At 42.3% G+C, this 24,270-nt stretch overlaps 2 protein-coding genes across 4 annotated transcripts in view; one reads left to right on the forward strand and one right to left on the reverse strand.

Annotated features, from left to right (window-relative positions):
- The window catches only part of ECM2 (extracellular matrix protein 2), a 39,743-nt gene extending 23,610 nt beyond the window's left edge, over positions 1-16,133 (forward strand). The window contains exons 6-12 of one of the 2 annotated variants that reach the window (XM_019713823.3): positions 1,068-1,203; positions 4,558-4,715; positions 6,836-6,975; positions 8,249-8,575; positions 12,548-12,712; positions 13,905-13,974; positions 15,001-16,133. In XM_019713823.3, the coding sequence (XP_019569382.3) occupies positions 1,068-1,203; positions 4,558-4,715; positions 6,836-6,975; positions 8,249-8,575; positions 12,548-12,712; positions 13,905-13,974; positions 15,001-15,183 (1,179 nt within the window). In that variant the 3' untranslated portion in view covers positions 15,184-16,133. Of the gene's footprint in view, positions 1-1,067; positions 1,204-4,557; positions 4,716-6,835; positions 6,976-8,248; positions 8,576-12,547; positions 13,568-13,904; positions 13,975-15,000 lie in introns of those variants that run through there. The other variant, XM_088792866.1, reaches the window with a different exon arrangement.
- CENPP (centromere protein P) overlaps positions 1-24,270 on the reverse strand; it is a 229,503-nt gene that overhangs the window by 67,289 nt on the left and 137,944 nt on the right. The window lies entirely within an intron of this gene.

Here is a 24,270-nt window from a genome sequence, read left to right on the forward strand (position 1 = left end):
AAAAGGAGGAGAGAGGATCAAGGAGTTTCAAACAAAGGCAAGCTCTGCAGATGTAAACACATACTTATAAATACGGAGGCTTTAAGACCCCATGTAAAACACATACATCCCAAAAGGTCAAACTTTACCCCCTTGGACAGTCTTCTGTCCATTCTCTCGACAAGTCCCTCATTCAGATTCTGGACTGGCACATGAGAGAGGCGCAGCAGACACCTGGTGTCACGTTTGTGTCACAGACCCGGAGCATGTGCCTCATGCCAGTCTAGCCATCCTTCTGATATAAAACCTGGGACTCGCACATTGCTGCATTTGATCAAAAAGGAAGACACTATAGGAAATTACCTTCTTCACTTGTTTTGAGGTCTTCTGTCCCATCCCCAAACTGCTGAAATTTGACGGTGAGCACCACTGAAGTGACTCATTTATGCGGTTTCACTAAAAGCGGCCCCATGTCAGCGGCGCAGGCAGGCCTGCTAAATGAGCGTGTCAAATGGAGGTACACTTCCCAGACAGTTGGGGTTGTTTGGGTACCTCACAGGAATGACTGGTGATGTTTGTAGCACTTCATTTTGAAGAATTTCCACTATAATTAGTGCTGTTCGTGATTCTGCTTCTACTTGATGAAGATAGAAAACTGAGGTTTACAAATACATTGAAAGGATTCGAACTGGTGTCCTAATTTGAGCATCCGTGAGAGATTCAGGTTATTGCATGATTTAATCAACTCTGTGACTATTGCTGAGAGGGTGAAAACCTAAGATGGAGCAAAATAGGTCCATCCAGTGGCAAGAGGAGCTTTCTCTTGCTTACTAAAACCACAATGATGGGTGGTAAATAAATATGGGTGAGTGGAGAACAAAATCAAGTGCCATTTACTGAAAATGGCAGGAATAAGTTAACATGGTCAACATCTACCTGGCAGGGAGAACATGGGGATTCCTGTCTCAAACTGACTAAGTGCAGGTCTGGAAGGCTTCAGTAACTACCACAAACTGACCACTCACTGACATACGTTACTGTACATCTGTGACCAGAGTAACAAGTAATTTTGAGATTTGCTTTTTAAGCTTTTGAAGAAGTTAATGCACCTGAATATGGATGGAAACCATTTGGTAGAGATTCCTTCAGAACTACCGTCTACATTAGAAGAACTTAAAATCAATGAGAACAACCTTCAGGCCATTGACGAAGAAAGCTTAGCAGGTATTGAGCATTTGCTTTCATGATATGTGTCCTTAGAACCTCTCTTCTGTAGTCATGTGGGAATTTTATATGCAGTATTGCCAAATGAGTAGTTAGTGAGGTTTTCTAGATCACTTTAATGTATAAGTTGATAAAACATATTTTAACTGTTGACTGGGCAACTTTTTAAAAAGAATTTTAAACTGTCCGTTGTCTTAAAAAGCAGTCTAAATAGAAATAAAACTCTCAGTGATTTCAGGTTCTCATCATTTTCAATACAATCAATAACTTAACTCCAAACCTGTGATATCCTGAGGTCACACTAAGTGTCCACACACAGCCCTGTGCTCTGCTGTGTTCGCACTGATGCTTCGGTGGTGGTTAGTGCCAAGACAGTACCAGGGTTTGGTGTCTTGGTCTCCCTTATCACTCTTGGAGGCGCAGTACACCCCAGGCACAATTCCCGCTGCCTCCACATACTTTGCTATTTTAATTTGTCACGTGTTGGCATGTGAGAATTATCTATCAAGCTAAGTAACAGGCACTGTATGTGGGGCTGGGGCTGTCCCATGATCAGAGTACACATATGCCATGGTGGTCACTTGGCTTTGGCAGTCTTGTCCCCAAGAGGGCTGCTCTGGCACTTCTGCCACTTGGTGTCAATGAGGTTGTATACTCATGCCACAGGGCGGGACAGCTGATGCGCCCTGGTGTGTGGCTGCCATGACAGCTGGCTTTCTTATGAACGGGCTTTAGCGAAGGTGCCTACATTCCATATACGTGATACACCTGGCACTGACGCTTACAGTTGTTTCTGGACTGAGCTGGATAACTGAAGTTGTCATATTATGAACTCTGTGTAAAAGAGGCGGTATTACATTTAGCTTTTCATGAATTCTGGCTGATGTCTTTGAATAGATTATATGCTTTTATAAGACAATGATTGCCTAATTTTTCATTTTATCTTCCTAGCAGTCCAGTGTAGTTCTTGAGATATAGTGCTCCACACTTTTTATTTGGTTTGAAATATATTTATTCTATTAATGTTAAAAACCTAAGCCTTTAAAGGCATAAAATAATTCAACTATTTCATTTCACTCCCAGAAAACTTCATAGGAAAAAAACACTTCTAGTGATGGCGAAAAAAACAATAATAATGAGAATTGCCAAATCTGAGGATTCCAGGGTTATGGAAATACTTTATTTCCAGATGGAATTTCATAGTACAAAAGAAAAACATTAATAAACACAAATCTGGAAGGGCTTTGTCATATGGACAAGACATTAAAAGATTCAATTTCTAACTGCTAGAAATTGAAACAGCCCAAAGGAACCCTTGATTTAGAAGAAGTAGACTACCGAGCTGTATGTGAACAACGGTGAGAGCCCATTTCTAGCAGTTAGTTACCAAGTATCATTCTAAAACGTTAAGGCCACAGTTAGGAGGAGCCGTCACATGCTCCTGCAAGCGCTCAGCACCTCTTCTCCCTCGTGTACAATGGCCCATCTGCACAGGGTCACTGTGGTCCAGGGCAAACTGGCCTCCTGGGTGCTCCCCTCCGGTGTCCATCGCCCAGGTACCTGGAGGCCTCGGCATGTGCAGGCGTCCAGGAGACTTGCCTCTGTCACCTCCCCCACGAAGCCCCCACTCTTCGCTGAGATCTTAGCCCGGCTGCCGTGCTGTCCCCCGGGGTGCTGGGTTGACTGACTGCCGCAGCCGCAGGCTCCTCAGCACTTGTCAGTCCTGCGGCTGTGGATGGTCAGATGGCAGGCCAGCAGGCCAGCAGTGGGCAGGGTGAGCCTGAGGACAGGCCACCTCCATGGCTTGTTGCTCTTCCTTTATCTCCCGGGGCAGGTCCTCACTCTTGACTTTTTGGGTTACATATATGTACTGTGTGTGGCCATCTACTTGGGACACCTACGAGATCGTGCTCTCAGGCATGTCCGTCCTCGTCCACAGCCTGTCACGTTCCCTGACCCCACAACAGAAGGCCTCCTACCAGCTCTTTGCTAACAAATGCTCTTTCTACCTCAAGTCTAACCTACAAGAGCCTTTTAACCTCTTCTACCTCTATCCTGCTTCCTGTTTCATATAGGAACACACATACATACCATGCGTGCTTCCTACATAAACAATATACACAAAAAACAGAGGATAACTGTAAAGTGACGTGTGACATCATGAATTTGCATTGTGTGTTACATTTCTGTCTCTTCTGTGATGTCTACCCCATTATCTGTTTTTTACTGGAAAACCTCTATTATATTCCCAAACCTCAACGATGTACTAAATATGCTGGATTCTCAAGTATCTTTAGTTTTGGAAATTAAAGAAAATATGAGGAAACATAATCGCTTATCATACTTTACTGGTTGGCCTCTAAGTCCTGTTGCTCAGTCCTTCACTGACCCCCCCTCCCGCCAAGAGCACAGCTGAGCCCACCCGCTCTTCCACCTGTCAGGCCTACACTGCCGGCCATGTCCTGGGGTCCTCTCCTACTGTCTGTGACCTGCACTCCTGAGGGCACCGGCCTGCTTTCCTGACAGGCCCTAGAGGAGGAACTGAGCTGCACAGAGCACTCAGGGCTATGCCCTTGACTTGAGTTGAATATGAAAACATCCCCTATTCTGGAAATCTTGGCCACTGAACAAATTCCAGAGTTACACCCTGAATGTCTGACTCAGAGGCCTCTGGGAATCATCACTGCTGAGCTGTCCATTCTTCTTTCAGCTTCCAGTTAATGTGGATCATACCACTCCTGAGGCCACAGAAAAAACAACTTGTTTGTATAAAGACTTTTCTTGGAGCTCAATCTGAACAGTGGAGAATTTTTTTTTATCATTTTCCTTTCAAAACGTCCATTTGACCTTCTCTGCCAGGAAGTGAACAACTGTGATGGGAGTTCACTGTGATAGCAGCCTCTATGTCCAGAGACGAGGCTTTGCCAGGCAAAGAGAGCTCGTCCTTTGTCCTAGAATAGGAGTCCCTCAGTGTAACTCTCCTGGTCCACCCCAATTATACTGCCATTTCATATCTGCCTGTTTTTGCAAAGGACCTTCCGCAGCACGCTATTTCCTGCCCAGACTCTCCCTGCCTCCAAGCCCCAGTTCCTTATAGTGCAGACTTTCATCAGAGGTTCAATGAGTTCTCTGCAGGCCCCTGTGTGGGACTATGCACTCAGCGATCAGGCTCAGCTGGTCTGCACATTTGGGATGTACAAAGGACTTGGCCAAAGGCTTTATAGGGAGACACAAAGAAAGAAGCTGCATCTGCCCTCCAAATACATGAACATTTCACAAGACATTTTGAAAAGTTATAGAAATTGCATGGTTTTCCAATTATCCTAATATCCTGATAATTTTATTTTTTTATAGACTTAAATCAGTTGTTCACCTTAGAACTGGAAGGAAATAATCTCAGTGAAATCAATGTTAATCCTTTAGCTTTTAAACCTTTGAAGAGCCTATCCTACCTGCGTCTGGGAAGAAATAAATTTAGAGTTATACCACAGGGTCTTCCTGCTTCTATTGAGGTACCAATATATTTCTTCTAATGCTTAATATTTTAAATATAGTACTACAAAACAAAACGAACAATATATTTTAAGAGATTATTGTGGTGCATATTAAACTCAGTAGTTTTGATGCTACATATAGAATTTACTATAATTTGAACAATGTTTTCTCTTCAAGTAATACAAAATTATAATTAGGAGTGGAAAACCTTGATAAAGTAATAAATGGTCCTGCTGACAGCTCTTGGCAAGGGATTGGGGAACATGAACTGAGAATTTAAACAGAAACTACAATTTGCAAAAAGTACTCTGACTTGCAAGACAGTTTAAACTGTTCCAAACAGGAACTGTGATGTCCATCCCAGTCTGCTCCACCGAGTCCCTCGTGGACTGAGTGACCCCTCACGGACGGACGCAGGCTACAGAGAAAGCTGCCTGCCGACTAACCAGTTCTCACCAGCTCCTTCCAAGGGCCCAAGTGCTGTCCTATTTCCAGCCCCCCTGGAGATGCCCCTGCCACCCAGGCATGGTCTCCTTTGCTGCAGCAAGGGGCCCACTTAACTAAAGGGGGACTCCTGGTGGCTTCTGCTATCAGGTGCACACTCCAACTTCCTGCATTAGGGACATGGAGGTCTGGCAGACTCAGCTGAAATCCAGACCACCTCCTCTGAGCTCCATTTCTACCACATACACCATCACCCAGCAAGAAGGAACCATGAAATTTCCCACAGTTGTGGATCCACTGAACCCAGAAGGGGACACTGATCTCCAGCTGATGCTACTGCCACAGCCACCACGCTTCCTCTTCCGATTTGCAGATTAAGACGTAACTTAGAATTCATTAAGAGTAAAGACCAAGGTTCCAATACCTGACTTTACATCACAATCACTTGGATTCCAAAGAAATGCTGACTCCTGGGCCTATCCCAGACAAGTTAAATCAAGTTCTTTGTAAGGTAGAGTCAGCGATTTATAATTTTTTTAAAAATTAAAATTTTCAATCGCTAATGCATGCACACAGTAAACACGCACACACACCCACACATGCGCACACACACAAGCACACACCTTGAATAACACAAAGAGCAACGTGTGTCCATTCCACATCTGACCCTCCTGTCCCTGGTTTCTCTTTCCAAAGGGCGTGGGAGGTGCTGTCCACAAGGGCACGTGTGCTCGGAATCCATCCCAGGCCCCGCTTCAGAGCTGCACAGTGTCGACATATGGACGCGTGTGCTTTGACTGGGGACATCTAGGTTGCAATTTACACTTTAAAAAGCTTACAAGTGATCTAATATACAACCAAGTTTGGGAACCACCAATCTACTTTACCCCCAAATACATGCGAAGGTAAAAGCAAAAAGCTAAAAATCTCTTCTAACAAATACCCAAATTAAGTGACAAAGAGGGGAAATCACTATAATAGAAAGTTACACTGAAAACATACCAACCAATTCTCCTTCTGAATTCCAACAAGATCGTTAAGTGAAAAACTCTAATGCCAACTGAATTTAACTTGAAGGCAGCTAACTATTGAAAACTTACTTCAAGTTCTAGCAAACTTCAACCCGATGTTAAATGAATGCTCTTAATTAACTTTTTATTAAATTAATACAATACAAGCGTTGTATTTTATACAACGCAACACATTTTTTTGTATAAAAAGTGTGAGCCTAAAAAAACCACAGGCAGCATAGCCTGATGGGGCCCGGCCAGGATGCGTTTTCCTCGCATCGGCCGTGGAGCCCTGGGCTCGGTTCTTCTCTCTAGGCCAGCGTCCCTCCACTGCTGCGTGGGGATTATAATTTCTACCTATTATCCAGGGTTTTGAAGCCCTAATGAAATAATTTATGTGAATAAATTTTGTAAATTAGGAAGCTTTATATAATTATTATGGCATGCTCTACCTTGCAACATTTTATGGTTAAAAATAATGAAATAAAATTCATTTAATTCCACAAGCATGACAGATATATTTTTTTTCTAATTAGAAAATTTGACAGCTTAAAAAATGAACTCACTTGGAAGAGCAGTAAAAAGACTTTTTAGATAACACTGAGAATAGTCTACAATACCATTTTAATTTCTGTGAAATTGAATATATTTATCAAAATAATAGTTCTTTCTCTTAATTATAGGAATTATACCTAGAAAATAACCAAATTGAGGAAATAACCGAAATTTGTTTCAATCAAACCAGAAATATCAATGTCATTGTTCTATGTTATAACAACATTGAAGAAAATCGGATTGCTCCCTTAGCTTGGATAAATCACGAGTAAGTACATGCTACAATTTGACTTTCTTGGACAGGTTCTTATTTTGTCATTATTACAAAGGTTGTGAGTGAACATGGTGACAGCGTCCTTTCTTAGTGAACCTCCCCTCCCCCCAACTTAGCCACTTCTGTAGAGTTCAAACCATTCATGATATGACTAGTGCGAGGATGAGTGTGGTCACTGCTACGTGGACACCGCCCCACAGGAAGTGCTGAGCCTGAGCAGTGTGGCCTGAGGTGTGATCACTGTACCCCTCCCCCTTGCTCTGTCAGCCTCCCAGGGTGGGGCTGGCGGGCCTGAAGTCTAGTGAGATAATCCCCAGCCCAGAGTGAGGATGGACTGCCTGGCTCCCCCTTAGGACCAAGCCCAGGACTCACCACCCGAAGCACACTGCCTTTGTTCCTAAACTATCTCATGGTTTACAAACCTGACTGGAGACTGCCTGGCCTGGTAGTCTAGGCAGACAGCAGAGCCGTCTTGCTGGAGATGAAGTAGCGGCCCCAGGCTGCGGCCCTCAGTAAAGGGGCCAGTGTGGCGACCTTGCTGTCAGGATGGGGGGTGGGGTGGTGATGAGCCACATAGGGAGCCAGGGAGCCAGGGAGCCCTGTCAGCTGGCCCAGCAGGCGGTGAGGGAACGAGGGATCTGACTAGCACAGCCCAGAAAGAGACCTTTCAGAAGCAGGATGCAGAGAGATGAAAGAGGCCGTGACGGCCAGTGGGGTCAGTGGGATGTGGTAGCAGTAGGTGGCTCAGTCTTCATCAGGAGCAGCCTACGGCAGGCAGAGGCTGCAGGTGAGACTCCTGAAACCAGCCAGGCAGCTCACATTTCCATCTCTCTAGCCAGTGAACAATCTTTTCTAGATCCCTGTCTCACTTCAGGTCCCAGGTGCGGGGTCAGAGCAAATGTAGAATGAGAACACAAATGCCTACAACTCAGCCGCTTCCTTGCTGGAGCCAGAGACGATCTTAGGGACAGGCAGTGTGCTTTCGCCCGGGCTCCCGGATCTCATTTCTGATTCACATGTGACCTTAGAGGTATTTGGAGGCCTCTTTGGGCCTTGCCATTACCCCTGGACTCGTGCTCCTCTCTAATGGAGCCTGAGCAGCTGTGTGGTGCCAGGTCAGAGCACGTGCCCGGCAGCCAGGCTGCCACCCAGCCATGGTTACCTAGGGGTCATAACTGACACCAACAGCACCCTCACGGGCCTCATAAAAGCCCAGAGCACACGTTGCTGCCCTGACATGCCACCCTCTTTATCTTCCCTTTTGCAGAAACCTAGAGTCAATCGACCTGTCCTACAATAGGCTCTACCAGGTCCCGTCCTACCTCCCCAAATCTCTGCTGCGGCTCGTGGTCCTGGGGAACAGGATCGAGCGCATCCCTGGCTATGTGTTTGGCCACATGAAGCCAGGCCTGGAGTACCTCTACCTGTCATTTAACAGACTCTCTGATGACGGCGTGGACAGAGTCTCCTTCTACGGGGCTTATCATTCGTTGCGAGAGCTGTTTCTGGACCACAATGACTTCAAATCTATACCACCTGGGCTACAAGAAATGAAAGCACTGCATTTTCTGAGGCTAAACAACAACAAGATACGGTAAATTCTGGCTTTTTCAAGTATCTGGTTAAATTGTTGCAATTGACAAGGTACATGATTAAACCACCATGACGTGATGTCTGAGGTTGCCTTTAAGGAAAAAGTGACAAGAACTAAACAAGAATGGCAAATATTAGCAATTGTCGAAACCAAATGATAATAGGTACATCGGGATTCATTATAATTTTTTCTACTTTTATACATGTTTGCAAGCTTCCATAGGAAATTTTTAAAAAATATAGAGTATTGGGCCGGCCCGGTGGCTCAGGCGGTTAGAGCTCCATGCTCCTAACTCTGAAGGCTGCCGGTTCAATTGCCACATGGGCCAGTGGGCTCTTAACAACAAGGTTGCCGGTTCAACTTCTTGAGTCCCGCAAGGGATGGTGGGCTCCGCCCCCTGCAACTAAGATTGAACACGGCACCTTGAGCTGAGCTGCCTCCCGGATGACTCAGTTGGTTGGAGCACATCCTGTCAACCACAAAGGTTGCCAGTTCAATTCCTCGAGTCCCGCAAGGGATGGTGGGCTGTGCCCCCTGCAACTAGCAATGGCAACTGGACCTGGAGCTGATCTGTGCCCTCCACAACTAAGACTGAAAGGACAACAACTTGAAGCTGAACAGCACCCTCCACAGCTAAGACTTAAAGGACAACAACTTGACTTGGAAAAACGTCCTGGAAGTACACACTGTTCCCCAACAAAGTCCTGTTCCCCTTCCCCAATAAAATCTTAAAAAAAAATAAGAACTTTTAAAAAAATAGAGTATTATTATATAATACTTAGAACCTTAAAGACAGGTTACAGTGAGGCATTAAAGGCAGTTCATTACGGTCCTGCTCCCATCTCCGCATATAATCATAAACACCCTATCCTGCGGAGCACAAAATACAAGTAACTACTTATGCTAAAATTAAAATCACTTCTATCTAGATTCTTCTGAAAGCAAAGCTCTAAATAAATGTATGAGATTCAGCTTCCCTCCCCTCTGGAGACACACTTTCCTGCATGTTTTCCGTCTGCTTAGAAAGCATGAGTGTCTCAAGAATGAAGCTGGAACACTTCGTTAGTGTGTCACCAAGAGTGGCAGATCGCAGAGCTTTGCAGCCGGGGCCTTGAGGTTTACACCCTTATGCTTTTCCCTATCTCTGAAATCCCAAATACATTTAAACTCCCCCAAAACAAGACAGAGAAGGGGTTGTTTATGAAAGCCCTGGGGGATGAGGTGAGGGGCGCGTTGTAAGATTTGGTTTCAAACTATTTTGGCCAAAATACCTCATAGATCATGGTATAAACTTCTTATTACATTGCAACTGGAGGCATATGTTTGTTTATCCCACTTCGGGAGGGATTTAGGTGGTCATGGCCAGATACCTCCAGTATCACCTTTCTCCTCCACCACTGAACCAATAGTTTCACTCAAAGATGATTGTTGCTTGAATCTGTTATTTCCATAGGGGTAAAAAACGGTGAATTTCTATTTTTGTCATTCTTTCCATATTTGTTAACTGGAATTCCTCTGTAAAGAATTTTTTCTTATCAAGAAGGGCCACTTTGTTACTCTGAAAGGTAGGATAAATGATCAGTTCTTTCCTTTAAATTGCGGGAGTGAGAAACTGGTTATAAATTTATAGCTATATGAGGTGATGGATGTTAAATAAACTAATTGAGGCAATCATTTCCCAGTATATACATACAAGTACATCAAATCATTATGTCGTACATTTAAAGTAATACAATATATGTCAATTATATTCTTATAAAAGTGGAAAAATTATATATATGTATTATATATGAACAAGAAAGAGTATAAATATATGTTAAAATGTTAATAGTGGCTGTCTCAGGAAAAAAAGTAAGTTGGTGCCTAAGTGTTTTAGTTTTGGCCTTCTCTCTTTATGCATAACCAACATGAATTTATGATTCAGAATGTTTTGATCAATTGCAATTATCACTCTGAAACTGCCCCTACCTCAGCCAATGGCAGCCCTTCGAGCTGGCTCCTGTGTCCTTGGACAAACCACCACTGACCATGGATAACTCGCTTTTACTCTTCCCATTGCATATCTGCGCCAGCCTCCTGCAAAGAGCTCCAGGGCCTTTCACAGGGGGACAGTACACAGGGGCCCCAATCTGGACACCGAGTATGTTTCTTTCAAATGTTGCTTTTTTTTTTTTTAATTTATTGGGGTGACTCAAATGTGTTTTTACTGTTTGAAGGACTTTCAGTGAACTGCCAGGAAATATGCATTTTGTGAAGAAAAAGAATATGACTTCATACTGACATTCCCAATTGAAATTTAACATTATAGAGTATTCCTTTTGTTTTAAACTTGTTTTTCTTATACTGAAAATCTAGGTTCCCAACAATATTAATTTAATTTGTTATCTTACGATATATAAACATTAGTTTCAAAATAATAATACCATTATTATGACTAACAACAGAAAATTTATGATATATTTGGTAGCTCTAGAGAATATGTTCTCTAGAATACATTCTTTAGAATACGTTCCACAAAGGATGTACAGCTGAAATACAGTGGTCTTCTCTGCAACACTATGTCTACAATTAATACATATTCAGAAAAGGTCTTTATTTTTGGAATTGCTATTTTCTATTTGATTAATATTTTTACTGTTAAACATTTATGTAATTCCAAAGTCAAAAATGTGTAACAAGGATTATTAAGAGAAGTCTTTCTACTATGCCTGTCCCTTACACTGTATTCCACCTTTCCCCATAGGTTAAAATTTTAAATTAATTTCTAGTATATCCTTCCAGTATTTCTTTTTTTTTAATTAAAATGTATTGGGGTGACAATTGTTAGTAAAATTACATAGATTTCAGGTGTACAATTCTGTAATACATCATCTATATCTCACACTGTCCAGTATTTCTTTTTGCAAATATACGCATACACATATTCATATTTCCCCATCCTCTCCCACAATTATTACACAAATTATTACACAGAAGGACTTTTCTTTTTTCTCTTGAAAGAGACAGTACATGTTTTTACTTTTTAAAATTATCAGTATATTATGGATATTACACCATAACAGTATATAGAGAATTTCCTCATTTCTTTTTACAACTGAATAGTATTCCATTTTGCAGACATTTTATTCAATCAGTTCCTTATTGATAGAAATTTGATTGTTTCCATTCTTTTACTACTACAAATAAGGCCACACTGCATAATTTTGTTCATCACTTCGTATTTTTCCAGTCTAGCTTTGGGATAGATTTCTCGTAGTGGAATTGCTGGGTGAAAAGATAAAATGCACATGTAATTTTGCCAGATGCTGCAAAATTCCTTTCGATTGGGACTGTATTGTTTTGAATTCCTTTTAAAGGTGTTTGGTTTTCCACAGCTTCATTGCCAGAACATGTTGGTGAGCTTCTGGACATTTTTTGTGGCAAATCTGGTGACAGTGGTATGCCACTATATTTTCAATTCATGTTTCTCTTATCATGAATAAAACTGAGCACCTTTTCATGTTTACACATCATTTCATGCTTTCTTCTGGGAACTGGTTACCCAGTTCTTTTATTTTCTCTTCTCTTTTTGCTTTTATATTTTTAGGAGCCCTTTAGCTATAATATAAGTTGCAAAGACTTTTTCCTAGTTTGCCATTTGTCTTTTAAGTTTACATTTTTTTAAACACTGTGGTCAATTTATTAATTTCTTCTTTTAGTGCTTCTAGTTTTTGAGTCAGAAATAGGAAGATTTTTCTCTGCTTCCAGGGTATGGTCATGCTTTCTTTATTATAATACATCTGTGGCTTCATTTTTTTCACATTTAGATCTCTTATGTACTTGGAACTTTTTCTGGTATATAATATAAAAAGGGGGATCCAATTTTATTAAAGAACAAAATAATTTTTAAACAAATATAAAACTTAACTCCTAAATTATGAAGGCAGAATATTACTTGGACCATTTATGACTTTCATGTCTATTTTTCCTTAGGAATATTCTTCCAGAACAAATTTGCAATGCTGAAGAAGATGGTGATTCAAACCTGGAATATCTTCATCTTGAACACAATCATATTAAAACAAGAGAAATATCACCCTATGCATTTTCATGCATAAGATCATATTCAAGTATTGTTCTTAAACCACAGAATATCAAGTAACTTCACTTTTTCCTTTGTGATTTATAAACTATACTCATGTACTTATGTAGTAGCATTTGTCATCCTTAAGAGAGACATCATGTCATGTTATACTCAGTATCATTATGCTAGTCTACCTGATTCACCAGCCTACTGATGAACAAACAAAAACATATGTAGAAGATTTAGTCTTCTAGCACTTTTAGAGGAGGTTTCAGTTTCATGCTCTAGAATGAAGCTATCTCATTGCAAAGTTTTTCTCATGGAAATAGGATGTTATGCACCACTGAGCTAGACTGGGAGAATCTGGAACAAAATAAGCATGTCCTTTATAACAGATGGGTGAGTGTTGCTATCATCTGGGAACCTCCTAAGTCTGTTTAAAAGTTATGTATGTTATGGTTCAAGACGAAGAAGTGAAAGACAGGGAAAAATAACAGGTAGAATTTATGAATGAGTATTCTGTTTATTATTCTAAAGTTAAAACAATAATTAATTTTTTTTAAGACCCTATGCTACACTTTTTGGTACAAATGAACTTAATTATTGGGTTAACTTTAGTTCCTTCTATTAATTACATGTATGAAATTAAAATCCTATTCTAATGATAATTTCCTGGTTTTGAGAATTGTACTATGGTTATTTACATGGTTATTAACATCAGGGATAGCTGGGAGAAGGGTACATGTAACTTCCATACTATTTTGAAACTTTTCTGTAAGTTTAAAAAGTGTAACAGTATATTAAGGTCATCCTTGTTATTGTTTACTCAAGATCAAAAGATTTTACGGAAAGCAGTGGAGTTTGTTTAAAATATAATTTAATTATCCTTGACTATGTAAATGTAAACCTAATACACACGTTTTTGAAAATTTTTGCTCCTTGGTCATTTTTAGCACCTATTTGCCCTAATTTGCTCAAGTGTATCCTTTCACTCAGTTCAATTTAACATGAAGCTATTAGTATTTACTATATACTAAACAACATATTAAATTTTTCATTATATAATGATCTTTCAGCTCTAATTCTAAAATAATTTATAAGACACATGCAGAAACTGTGTTGACTTCTCTTGTTACTATCAGTTTCGTGTCTTACAAAACACCAGACTAGGAACTCAAGTTCACGTCTTGGCACCCTTGAGCAGGTAACTCTAATTTTTCAAACTTCACTTATTTAATCTTTTAACAATTCTCTCACTACCCTCAGAAACTTCCAGCCCCACTTCACAGGGAAGAAAGAAAACCAGAGAACAGGAATGAAGCATCTGGAAAATGCGGTATGCATAATTGTATTTATTATTATCAACCTTTCATATGAAATTGAGAGCAACCAGTACATTCAACCAACGTTGACTATTTCCTGGGCAACTTTCAGGATGTAAAAGTTTCATTTGCCTATATGAGCTAATGTTATTTCTAAGCCCTTCTTTTTAAGCCCCTTCCCTTAACATCCAGGATTTTAAGATTACAGCATGAAAAAGAATAATATGATGAAGACTGTTAGAATCATGAGTCAAAGGCTTAAGCCAAGTAACTAAAAACAGAATCTTACGGGACAAAAAGCTGAGATTTAGAACTAGTTTTGGAACGGAGGAGCATTAACTAACTTAAATTGGACAAGTTGAATGTAAGAGACAGGTAAATACAAGCAGATACGGTTATCCATTCATTTAACAAGAACGCTTGTGCAGTGTTTCTTGCTGTGTGAATATAAATGCACAGACATAAATGGTTTAAGGCAATCTAAGCAGTAAACAAAATTAGTGTCAGAGGGATTCAAACTGAGTAAGGTGAACCAATAGAATTAGTAACCTGGGACAACACAGAGGGATACTGAACCATTCCTGCATTCATTTTTCATTCTGACTTTAATCGGCTGTGTTCCAGATGTTGTTCTAGAGCAGGGGTGTCCACACTGCGGCCCGCAGGCCAACTGTGGCCCATGATCCTTTGTTAATTGGCCCGCAGCAAATTCCAAAAATATATTTAGTTTACTTAAATAAACCAGGTGAGGCAATACGTACTTCACCTCGAGTGAGTGGCCCGGCCGTTTGTGTATTTTACCGCATATGGCCCTTGGTGAAAAACATTGAAAAAAGTTTGGACACCCCTGTTCTAGAGAAAGACGGGGACGAACAGATCAGACAAGGTCTCTACTCTCTGGGAGTGCATTAGTGTGGGAGGGGCAATAAGCAGGAAATTAAATGAGACAATCAAATCAACAGGTCGGGTCAATGAAATCAGTACAACAGGGTGGAGATGTGATGAAGCACGCTGGGGTCCTGAGCTCCTTCTTCCCACAGGCACCCCCAGACTCCTGGGTCTCAAGAGTGTCTGAGCCTCCCAAGTCCCAGGAAGACCCACCATGCCTCACAGCCTTGGAGAGATACCAGGCCCAGGAGCATACTAAGACCTACTGTGTGTGTGCTCAAACACGCCTTGTTGGGAGCAGAATCTCGAGGAAGGCTGAAAATCAGAATGACTGATAGAAGCTTGTTCTTAAGTCAGACAATGCTTTCATTTCAATTGATTTTGTCATTTAAAATAGAAAATATGTCTATCATTGAACTTTTTCAGCCTTGAAATTTCATCCTCTGAACAGGAAGTTTTAATTCCATTAAAAGAAAGTGATAAATGTCCTTATAGCAAACACATCACAATACAATGTTAAAAACAAACAGATGTTCTGTCTGGCTTCAGAAATATGCTGTAATTACTAACACATATGTCCACTAAGGAAGTCCCTGCCTGGCAATGGTCTGGAAATACTAACAGTGTCATTTTTGTACATACAATATAAGATAATTAAATTCGCAAACCCATCCTAGAAAAGTGCTCCATACCTCATTGCTGAGTATCACTATGGTCACCTTTGAAGTACTCCGTTTGGGAAGATATGCACTGATGCCAGCGCCTAGTCCACCCTTCAAAGCAACTTTGGAACTCTTTTTCTGGAATGGCCATCAGAGCAGTCATTGTATTACCTTTGATGTCCTGAATGTCATCAAAATGTCTTCCTTTCAATATTTCCTTTATCTTCAGGTAAAGAAAGAAGTCATTGGGAGCCAGATCAGGCAGTAGGGAGGGAGTTCCAATACAGTGATTTGTTAACTGGTTAAAAACTCCCTCACAGACAGTGCTGGGTGAGCTGGTCCATTGTCGTGATGCAAGAGCCATGAATTGTTGGCAAAAAGTTCAGGTCGTGTTCATCTAACTTTTTCACACAGCCTTTTCAGCACTTCTAAATAGTAAACTTGGTTAACTGTTTGTCTGGTTGGTACAAATTCATAATGAATCATCCCTCTGATATCAAAAAAGGTTACCAACGTCGTTGCAACAAGTTCACGAACTTAATGTCAGACCTTGTAAATACAAGAAATACTAACTACATTTTTAATTTTGAGATTTGGTTTATTGTAGATAAGGCTATTTTAAAAAGCACTAAAGATATGATATGGTAAAAGACACATATAGCCTGGAATCGTAAGGAAATGATTAGGCCAGGAATCGGGACACCTTGGTGCCCATCTTGGTCTCTGATGATTAATTATGCAGCCATTTTACTTATCTGTGATTCATTTTCATTCATTTTCACTTTGCTTATAAAACTACATGTTTGGACCAGACCAGTGGTTTGTAAGCCTGGCTCAGTAGGGTTCATGGACTCCCCCTTTAGACACAGCAGCTTTGCTACCATCAGAAAGGGCTAGCTGCCGCTGTTGCCCTTTTGTTTCTGAAAATAAACAGACAACAAACCACCTAAGTCACACACTGAGTGGTAAGATTCACAAGGAACATGCAGTCAAGGTTCCTGGCCCCTCCCTAAGCCTGTGGCAGTACCAGCGGGATGGCCTTGGCCAGAGCAAACCCTTCCTAGGTGCGCAGATCACATTGGCCTGTATTGTAGCCACACTGGATCTGGGCAAGAAAGTTTGGCGGGGTGAACCTTTGGAGCTCCGGCACCACCGTGTGGCGTCAGCCCTGAGCAGCTCTACAACAACCAGACAGCTGACCTTTGACCCGAGCCTCTGAAAGGCAGTTGGCTGGGTGCATATTCTACAGGATGGGTACAATGGGGCGCCATGTGCCACAAGGCACAGATAAGGCTCACGTCCTCCACCTCTGCCCGACTCTGGCTCCCTATGGAGTGGGCATGTCCGGATCTGGGCCAGGGAAGGTAAGTGGGCAGAATCCGGGAGCCACAGGGACTCAAGGCTGAGTCTAGCCTTACCCTGCACCATCTGACTGAAGCCCGCAAAGTGGAAGGAAGGTCTGGACACCCAAGAGTGGGCGTGACGCACCTGTGAATCTGAGGGCGCAGGGCATCTGGTACAGCGGTGCTGCCAACGGGGTGAGGAGGACACAGTAATCTCTCTGTCATGCAGAGGACCCTGCTCGCTGCGCCATTTGTCATGCGAGGCAGCCTGCGGGGTCTTTCATCCCGCTCCCCACATAAGAACGCAGGATATGGATAGGCCAAAAAGGAACACCCACGGAGCCATAGATAGGTGAGTCATACCACTATAGTCTCACTGGAAGCTGGATCCACATGACCTGCAACCTGCTGTGCGTTTCTCTGCCTGCCACCCAACCGACTGACCAACCAACGCAGCCGCGGCAGTTATATCAGTGACTAATTGGCTAACTGGTTACAGCTGATGGCCAACTAGCCACAGCTGACGGCCATCTACTACCCGAGCCAACACCTTTCCACGTGAGGCCGAGAGCCTGGAAACTGCTCTCTGGGACTCTGTTCCCATACTCTCCTTGGGCTTCCACTGTCAGATGACTCCACCATCACCTGAGAAGTTAGCCTCATGAAGGCCAAGCTAATTACTCCTTAAGATGACTGCCTTCAAATAGACAATGGCTACACACCTAAAGAATGAAACCCTAACTTTTATTGACGGCACACACTGTGTCAGGCACACACTGTGTCAAGCACACTGTAGCAGGCACAGCTGGTGTCTCCACACTGACAAATTCAGATGATGAGTAGCAAGGAAGCTGGCACTCTCATACAGGAAATGATTAGTGCTGAATCGTACAATGCACACACACCACCTGGAGGAGAACAGATCCACAGGCTTGAGGGGGTCTTGAACTAAGACTTGGATCAGCTGAGGGTGGGAATGACTACGAGAGTGGTGTGGGCCACGCAGGCTGAGGCTCTGTGGTCAGGAAAGGCCCAGGAGAGGCCAGAGGCCAAGGGAGACCAGATTCACAGTGATGAGAAATGTAGGCACCACTGACAAATTCTTTTTTTTTTAATGATTATTTTGTAACTACCAATTTGTACTTTTTTTTTTTTTAAGATTTTTATTGGGGAAGAGGAACAGGACTTTATTGGGGAACAGTGTGTACTTCCAGGCCTTTTTTCCAAGTCAAGGTGTCCTTTCAATCTTAGCTGTGGAGGATGCCCATTCAGCTTCAAGTTGTTGTCCTTTCAGTCTTAGTTGTGGAGGGTGCAGCTCAGCTCCAGGTCCAGTTGCCCGTTGCTAGTTGCAGGGGGTGCAGCCCACCATCCCTTGCAGGAGTTGAACCGGCAACCTTGTGGTTAAGAGGACACACTCCAACCAACTGAGCCACCCGGGAGCTCCGGGAGCTCAGCTCAAGGTGCCGTGTTCAATCTTAGTTGCAGGGGGCGCTGCCCACCATCCCTTGAGGGACACGAGGAATTGAACCGGCAACCTTGTGGTTGAGAGCCCACTGGTCCATGTGGGAATCGAACCAACAGCCTTTGGAGTTAGGAGCATGGAGCTCTAACCGCCTGAGCCACTGGGCCGGCCCTGACAAATTCTGAAAGGAGAAGTGTGTCATGAAAGCGGTGGTTTCAGGAAAAGAGCCACCACTGTAATAATCTAGCATGGATCCACACAGCACAGGTAACAGAAGGAACACACAGAAATAGGAGCAGGTATGGCAGAGACTACCAAGAAAATACCAGTGTGTAGCTGCCTGCCAGGTAAGACAGAAAAAGAAGAGAAGGGAATACAGAAAACTTGCTCAGTGGTGAGGCAGAGAGGCTGAGAGAAAGGGACCATCTGGGCAAGAATATGCTGAAGATGGAGCCACCATGGATGCCAGGCACAAGGACGGGAGCAGGGAAAGATGGGAAGGCAAACAGCTGGAGCAGAATCCACAGGCAAGGATGCACCCTGAGGGGCACGTAAGGATGACAGGAAAGCAGACCTCCACTGGGCGCCAGCTCCCAATGTCAAGGGGAGCGAAGGAGCCACATGCACTGTAAGTCTGCATCTGACCTGAACTGTGGTCTGGCCTCGTGGAGCTTCCAGGGCATGAGACAAGCTGTGCCTAGAAGCCTGGCTCGTTGGGAAACGCCCCTCTCCCCTTGGCATTTGGTGTCTGTGTCAGTATCCTGGTTACAGGCAGGTCTGGTATTAGGAGTTAAGTCTGTATTGATTATGTCTTTGCACGTGGGGTGTTGCACAGTAGACAGATAGGAGGTATACACTAGGTCTTCACTTAATGTGGTCGATAGGTTCCGTGACTTTACACCATACACAACAAACCCAGTTATACCACTGACATAGCAAGAGTCAAGTTCCTACAGCACCTCATCAATGCTGTAACAAAATGACATTGAATGAAAGGATTATTCAAGGACCTGCTGTATTTTGTTTGCCCCCAAAGAGTGTAAAACTTAAAACAGAGACAATTCATTTCTTGGATCCCTGTATTCTGTGCATAAAATAAGTACTAAAATGATTGTTGATTCCCCTAGTTTAAACTGAATCAACTCCTAAGTTTTTCAAAGTTGATGTTAACACTACTTCAAAACAAAACAAAAAGGAATCTGCAAATTTTAAGGATCTGTAAAGGAAAAATGAGAAAATGAACTGAAAAAGATTTATATAGTCATAAAACTAATAAGGAGTCATTTATTAATATTTCCTGATATGGACATCAGGAAGCACAGTTTATAAACAATTAAGTCATGCTTTGACAACTGGGAATACTTAGGAATCGACTGGTTGTTCTGCATAACAGAAACACTGCTGTGCTTTCCAAAGCTACCATTTAAACACACCGTGAATTACGAGGTTTGTAGACACCGGCATAAAAGAACGAAATACTCAAATTTTGCTGTTTAAGTGAAACCTCAAAGGACTGGGTAAAACCTCCTATGATATCTATTCCACCACTTTCTCTTATTTAGAAAACAAAGTTTCCTCATAGGAGAAATATTTACAGATTGATGATGACAACTATTAACTGTCCACAGTTGAATGTGAATTCGGATCCTTGGTCAGCTTGAAACAAAAAAATTAAAAGTGCCCATGAAAACAGTCAGAAGTTTGTGGCCAGCTCTAACTTCTACCAGGTGACTCCAGGGCCCTCACACCCTAGAGGCCCATCTCTTGTAGTTAAACAAGCACAAGCATGGTGATTCTGAACTGGAATCCTTATTAGTTGTGGACTTAGCCAGTCAGACCGTGATTTCCAGTTTCTCACCCATGAAATTGGGGGGAACGACATCCATCTCCCAAGGCTGCTGGCAAGGAGACATGAGGTGATGTCCATGATAGTGCCAGGCATAGGGTGAATGTCACATAAGGTGAGTGTCCATTCCTTCATGGACAGGTGCTAGGAACCCAGCAGGCAGGTGGCCAGGCTGCCAGGCCTCTTAATATGGTAGGTATTAAATATTCAAGGAAACTGATTCCTTAGATTGTGAAATCGCTGGGAAGATGAGTGGGCCATTACGCTAGGACGGGTCAGCAGATACTCTATGGAGCGCCAGGCCCCAGTGGGAACTGTGGCCATGTCAGCAGCCTTCCCAAGCATGGCTGCCTTTCCTGTGTCACTGCGTGCTCATGTCCACCCCAGAGCAGAATGTGCTCGAGCAGGGGCTCCATAAGCCCAGTGAAACTGGGACTCTGAGTCTACACTACTTCTTGTCATAGACACGGGAGTACTTTAGAGGCAGGTTTTTAATAAAATCCTGATTATCGGAAAGAAAAGTTAAGTCTGACTTATGTGATTATAAACCTAAAAAGGGGGTTGTAAAAACCATACTTAAAATAGCCAGCCATACTCGAGGACTATTTGATCAGTAAACCTGTCCTGCAGATGGATTCTTATCTCCAAGATAAGCCCGGGTGGGTGTGCAGGGGTAGGGGAAAAGTCTGTGTGTGAGCTTGACCTTTAGCTGGGTGCAGCATGCTCTGGGCGATAGTTCTCCTGGGGACTTTAATTATTTCATTACTGCCCCTGTGAACACCAACTCTGACTGAACCTAATCCAACAGATCCACAGGCATGTGGAAAAGATTTTCAGAGAAACTAAAATCCACCATAACCCATGTAGTCCCACATTAGTACATGTATGATCCTATGTGTCTGAAACGAGGCTTCGGCACATTCTAATCTAGTACTCATGCCTCTGCTCCAACATGCTGAACAGGAACAGCTGAAACTATAAGCCACGCTGAATTCCATTCTGTCACACAGTCATTTGCAAAGAAGTGAATGTTTCTAACTTAGTAAATAGAGCTTAGTGATCACACGACTGAAAAATAAAGGCATGACTATTTCTTCTTTGAAGTTAATGTTTTTCTACATGAACATGGATAAAATCAAAACTTACAGTCTGGCATATTTTTCCCTTTGCACAAAATGTGAAGAATGTGAGTCCACACAAGGGAAAGCAGATTGTATTAAAAATAACAAGTGATTGCACTAAATACACATTAGTTTGGAAAAGAATAGAAATACATCATGTTATTAAAATATCATTGTGTGTTTCTAAGTAACAGAATCTCTGTGGTCAAATAAACATACATCAAACTATCAACTGATCCAAACTTTTTAAAAGTTAGAATCTCCTGAAGGTTCATTTGTTTTGAATAAGTTAGGAATTACGTTCACAATTACCAAATTTATATCTGAACTGTCTGAAATGCTAATTTAACTAGTATTCTGACACTCAGAATAAAGAAGGAATTATAAACTGCAAATCTATTCTAGGGCAGCAGTTCTGAACTATTTCAAGGATGAACCCCTTTGAGGATATGAATCTCTATACAGAAAACATACACATACAAACACTGCATGTATCAAGATTCATAAACCTTTCCCAAGTCCTTTAGGGATTAAATCAGAGTTAAAATGAATTTAAGGCAAATTGCCTATTTCCAAGAATTATTTAGCATTTATTCCCCCATTTATTTAACAATATTTTTAAGGCTATAGAAAAGTTGAAATAATATAATGAACATCTATATACTCTTGACCTACATTCACCAATTAATAATGTTTTGTCACATTCATTTTATCTTTCTCTCTTTCCATATCCATATCTATACCTACATATACAAATACATATATGTATTTGTGGGGGACATGGGCTGGACCATTTGAATGTAAGTTGTAGATATTATAACATGTCACTTCTGTATGAATTGCTTAAAAACAAGAACATTTTCTTACATAACCATGAGACAATGATCCCATTCTCTCACATAATGAAATTAATATTTATTAAGCATCACCTAAATGCAGTCCATATTCAGATTTCCCCAGTAGTTCCAACAACGTCTTAAGTTTCTATGCATGTGTGTGTATGGTTCAAGATCTAATCAGAGTTCACATCCTGACCCTTTATCTCTAATCTAGAGCAGCAATTCCCTGCCTATGTGAGTTGCACAACAAACTGACATTATTTTGAGGCATTATTTTAAAACATTTGACACCCACACAGTATTTTAAACTAAACTGGGGCCGGCCGGGTGGCTCAGGCGGTTGGAGCGCCGTGCTCCTAACGCGGAAGACCGCCAGTTCGGTTCCCACATGGGCCAGTGAGATGCGACCTCTACAGCCAAGATTGTGAACAACAGCTTTCCCTGGAGCTGGGCTGCTGTGAGCTGCTTGTGTGCTTCCATGGGCTGCTGTGTGCTGCCATGAGCAGCCGGTGGCAAGTGTGAGTGGCCGGCAGCCATGGTGAGCAGCCAGCAGCCGGCGAGAGCTGCCATGAGCTGCTGTGAGCAGCCAACCGACGACTGGTGACCGACTGCCTCAGCCAGGGGAAGCGCAAGGTTCATAATACCAGCATGGGCCAGGGAGCTGTGTCCTACACAACTAGACTGAGACACAACGGCTTGAACTGGAAGGGGGGGAAGGGAGTCGGAAGAATGGGGGGTGACTAAACTGTATAAGTTTGATAAAGTAAACATAATTCATTTAAATAAAAATTTGTGGCATTAATTCATTTTCAGAGTGAAATCTCTCTCAGCCTCTGAGTCACAGAAATGAGCCCTCGGAAGCACAGGGGTAGAGGAGGGAAGGGAGCTGAGAACCAGGGACCAGGGACCCATGTGAAGGACGTCACCACCATGAGCTCGGCCAACGGCTGGAACTGCACAGGAATTAAGAGCGTGCTTTGTCAGATTGATTTTTTAAGATATTCTGTAAATTTGGACCTTGATATAAAATTTCCTCATTTCTAAAAATACCATATGCTCCCCACAAAACACATTTGCAGGCTGAATATGGCCTCCCAGCCATGACCTACTGTATACAGTCGGTTCATGATAAACTAGAGTCTAGTGCACTATGAGAGGCGCCTGAACACTCGAAACAGACTGTGCAGTCGTAACCAGCCACTCTTTGCAGAAGCCTTGTGAGTGCCTACTATATACAGCATGTAGAACATGTGTTATTTAAAATTACCCTAGGATTCAATGGCCTAGAACATTCTTAACTAGCTATCTGCAAGTCATGCTCCCTCATATCCCTCGGGACTCCCCGACAACTGACCCCGACCCATCTTGCTTTTCTCACTGAATAAACGGTAGACACACAGGTTCCTTGGAGCTACTACTACCTGGGAGCGTTATATAATCCATCCCAATGGACTTAGAAGGAGAGGGCAGAGAAGTGAGGACACACCAGATACTGGCTGGTGAACACCACAAATTTCAATCACCTGAGCAACACCTGAGCTTGGGAAGCGTCACATGTGGCCATAGTCACCCCTAACCCTCACCCATTGGATCTTAATTTGAACAAGAGGATTTCTAAGGTCCTTTCCAGTTCTCATCTGTTTGGACCTTGACCACTCCATTTCTACAGTAAGAGAAGGTCAGGAAAGGGTCTGAGAAATTATATGTGAGCTTGCCTTAGCAATTTATTTTTACGTGGATGGAATATATCAGGCCATGCAAGAAATTTGTGTTGAAGTTCCTTTTATGGCAATCCATGTCTCTGCTCATAAAATGTTAGTACAGAGAATATCACTTTTTCAGTTTTGTCATTTATTTTCTTGTTTACCATGTAACAATGTGCAGGTTACTCATGATTCCTAAAGATATTGTCTGCTATAGTAAAACTAATTCTCCAATATTTAGACCAAAGCCTGATGAGGCAAAAACCAAACAATAAGAATAACAAAGAAACACGTAGAAAAGAATTAGGTTCCCCTCCACTGAACCCCTACAAGAACCAAAACCAGAAGATTTTCCCCACATTCCTTTAGGGAAGAAGCAGTGCACTGCTATATCTGCAATGACAACCCGCGAAGGTGTGGGGAGAAACTTCAGTTTCTTCCTAAGT

Source organism: Rhinolophus sinicus, chromosome 16 (genome assembly GCF_057876585.1).
Source record: "Rhinolophus sinicus isolate RSI-liver-muscle chromosome 16, RSI-T2T, whole genome shotgun sequence".
Lineage (NCBI taxonomy): Eukaryota > Metazoa > Chordata > Mammalia > Chiroptera > Rhinolophidae > Rhinolophus > Rhinolophus sinicus.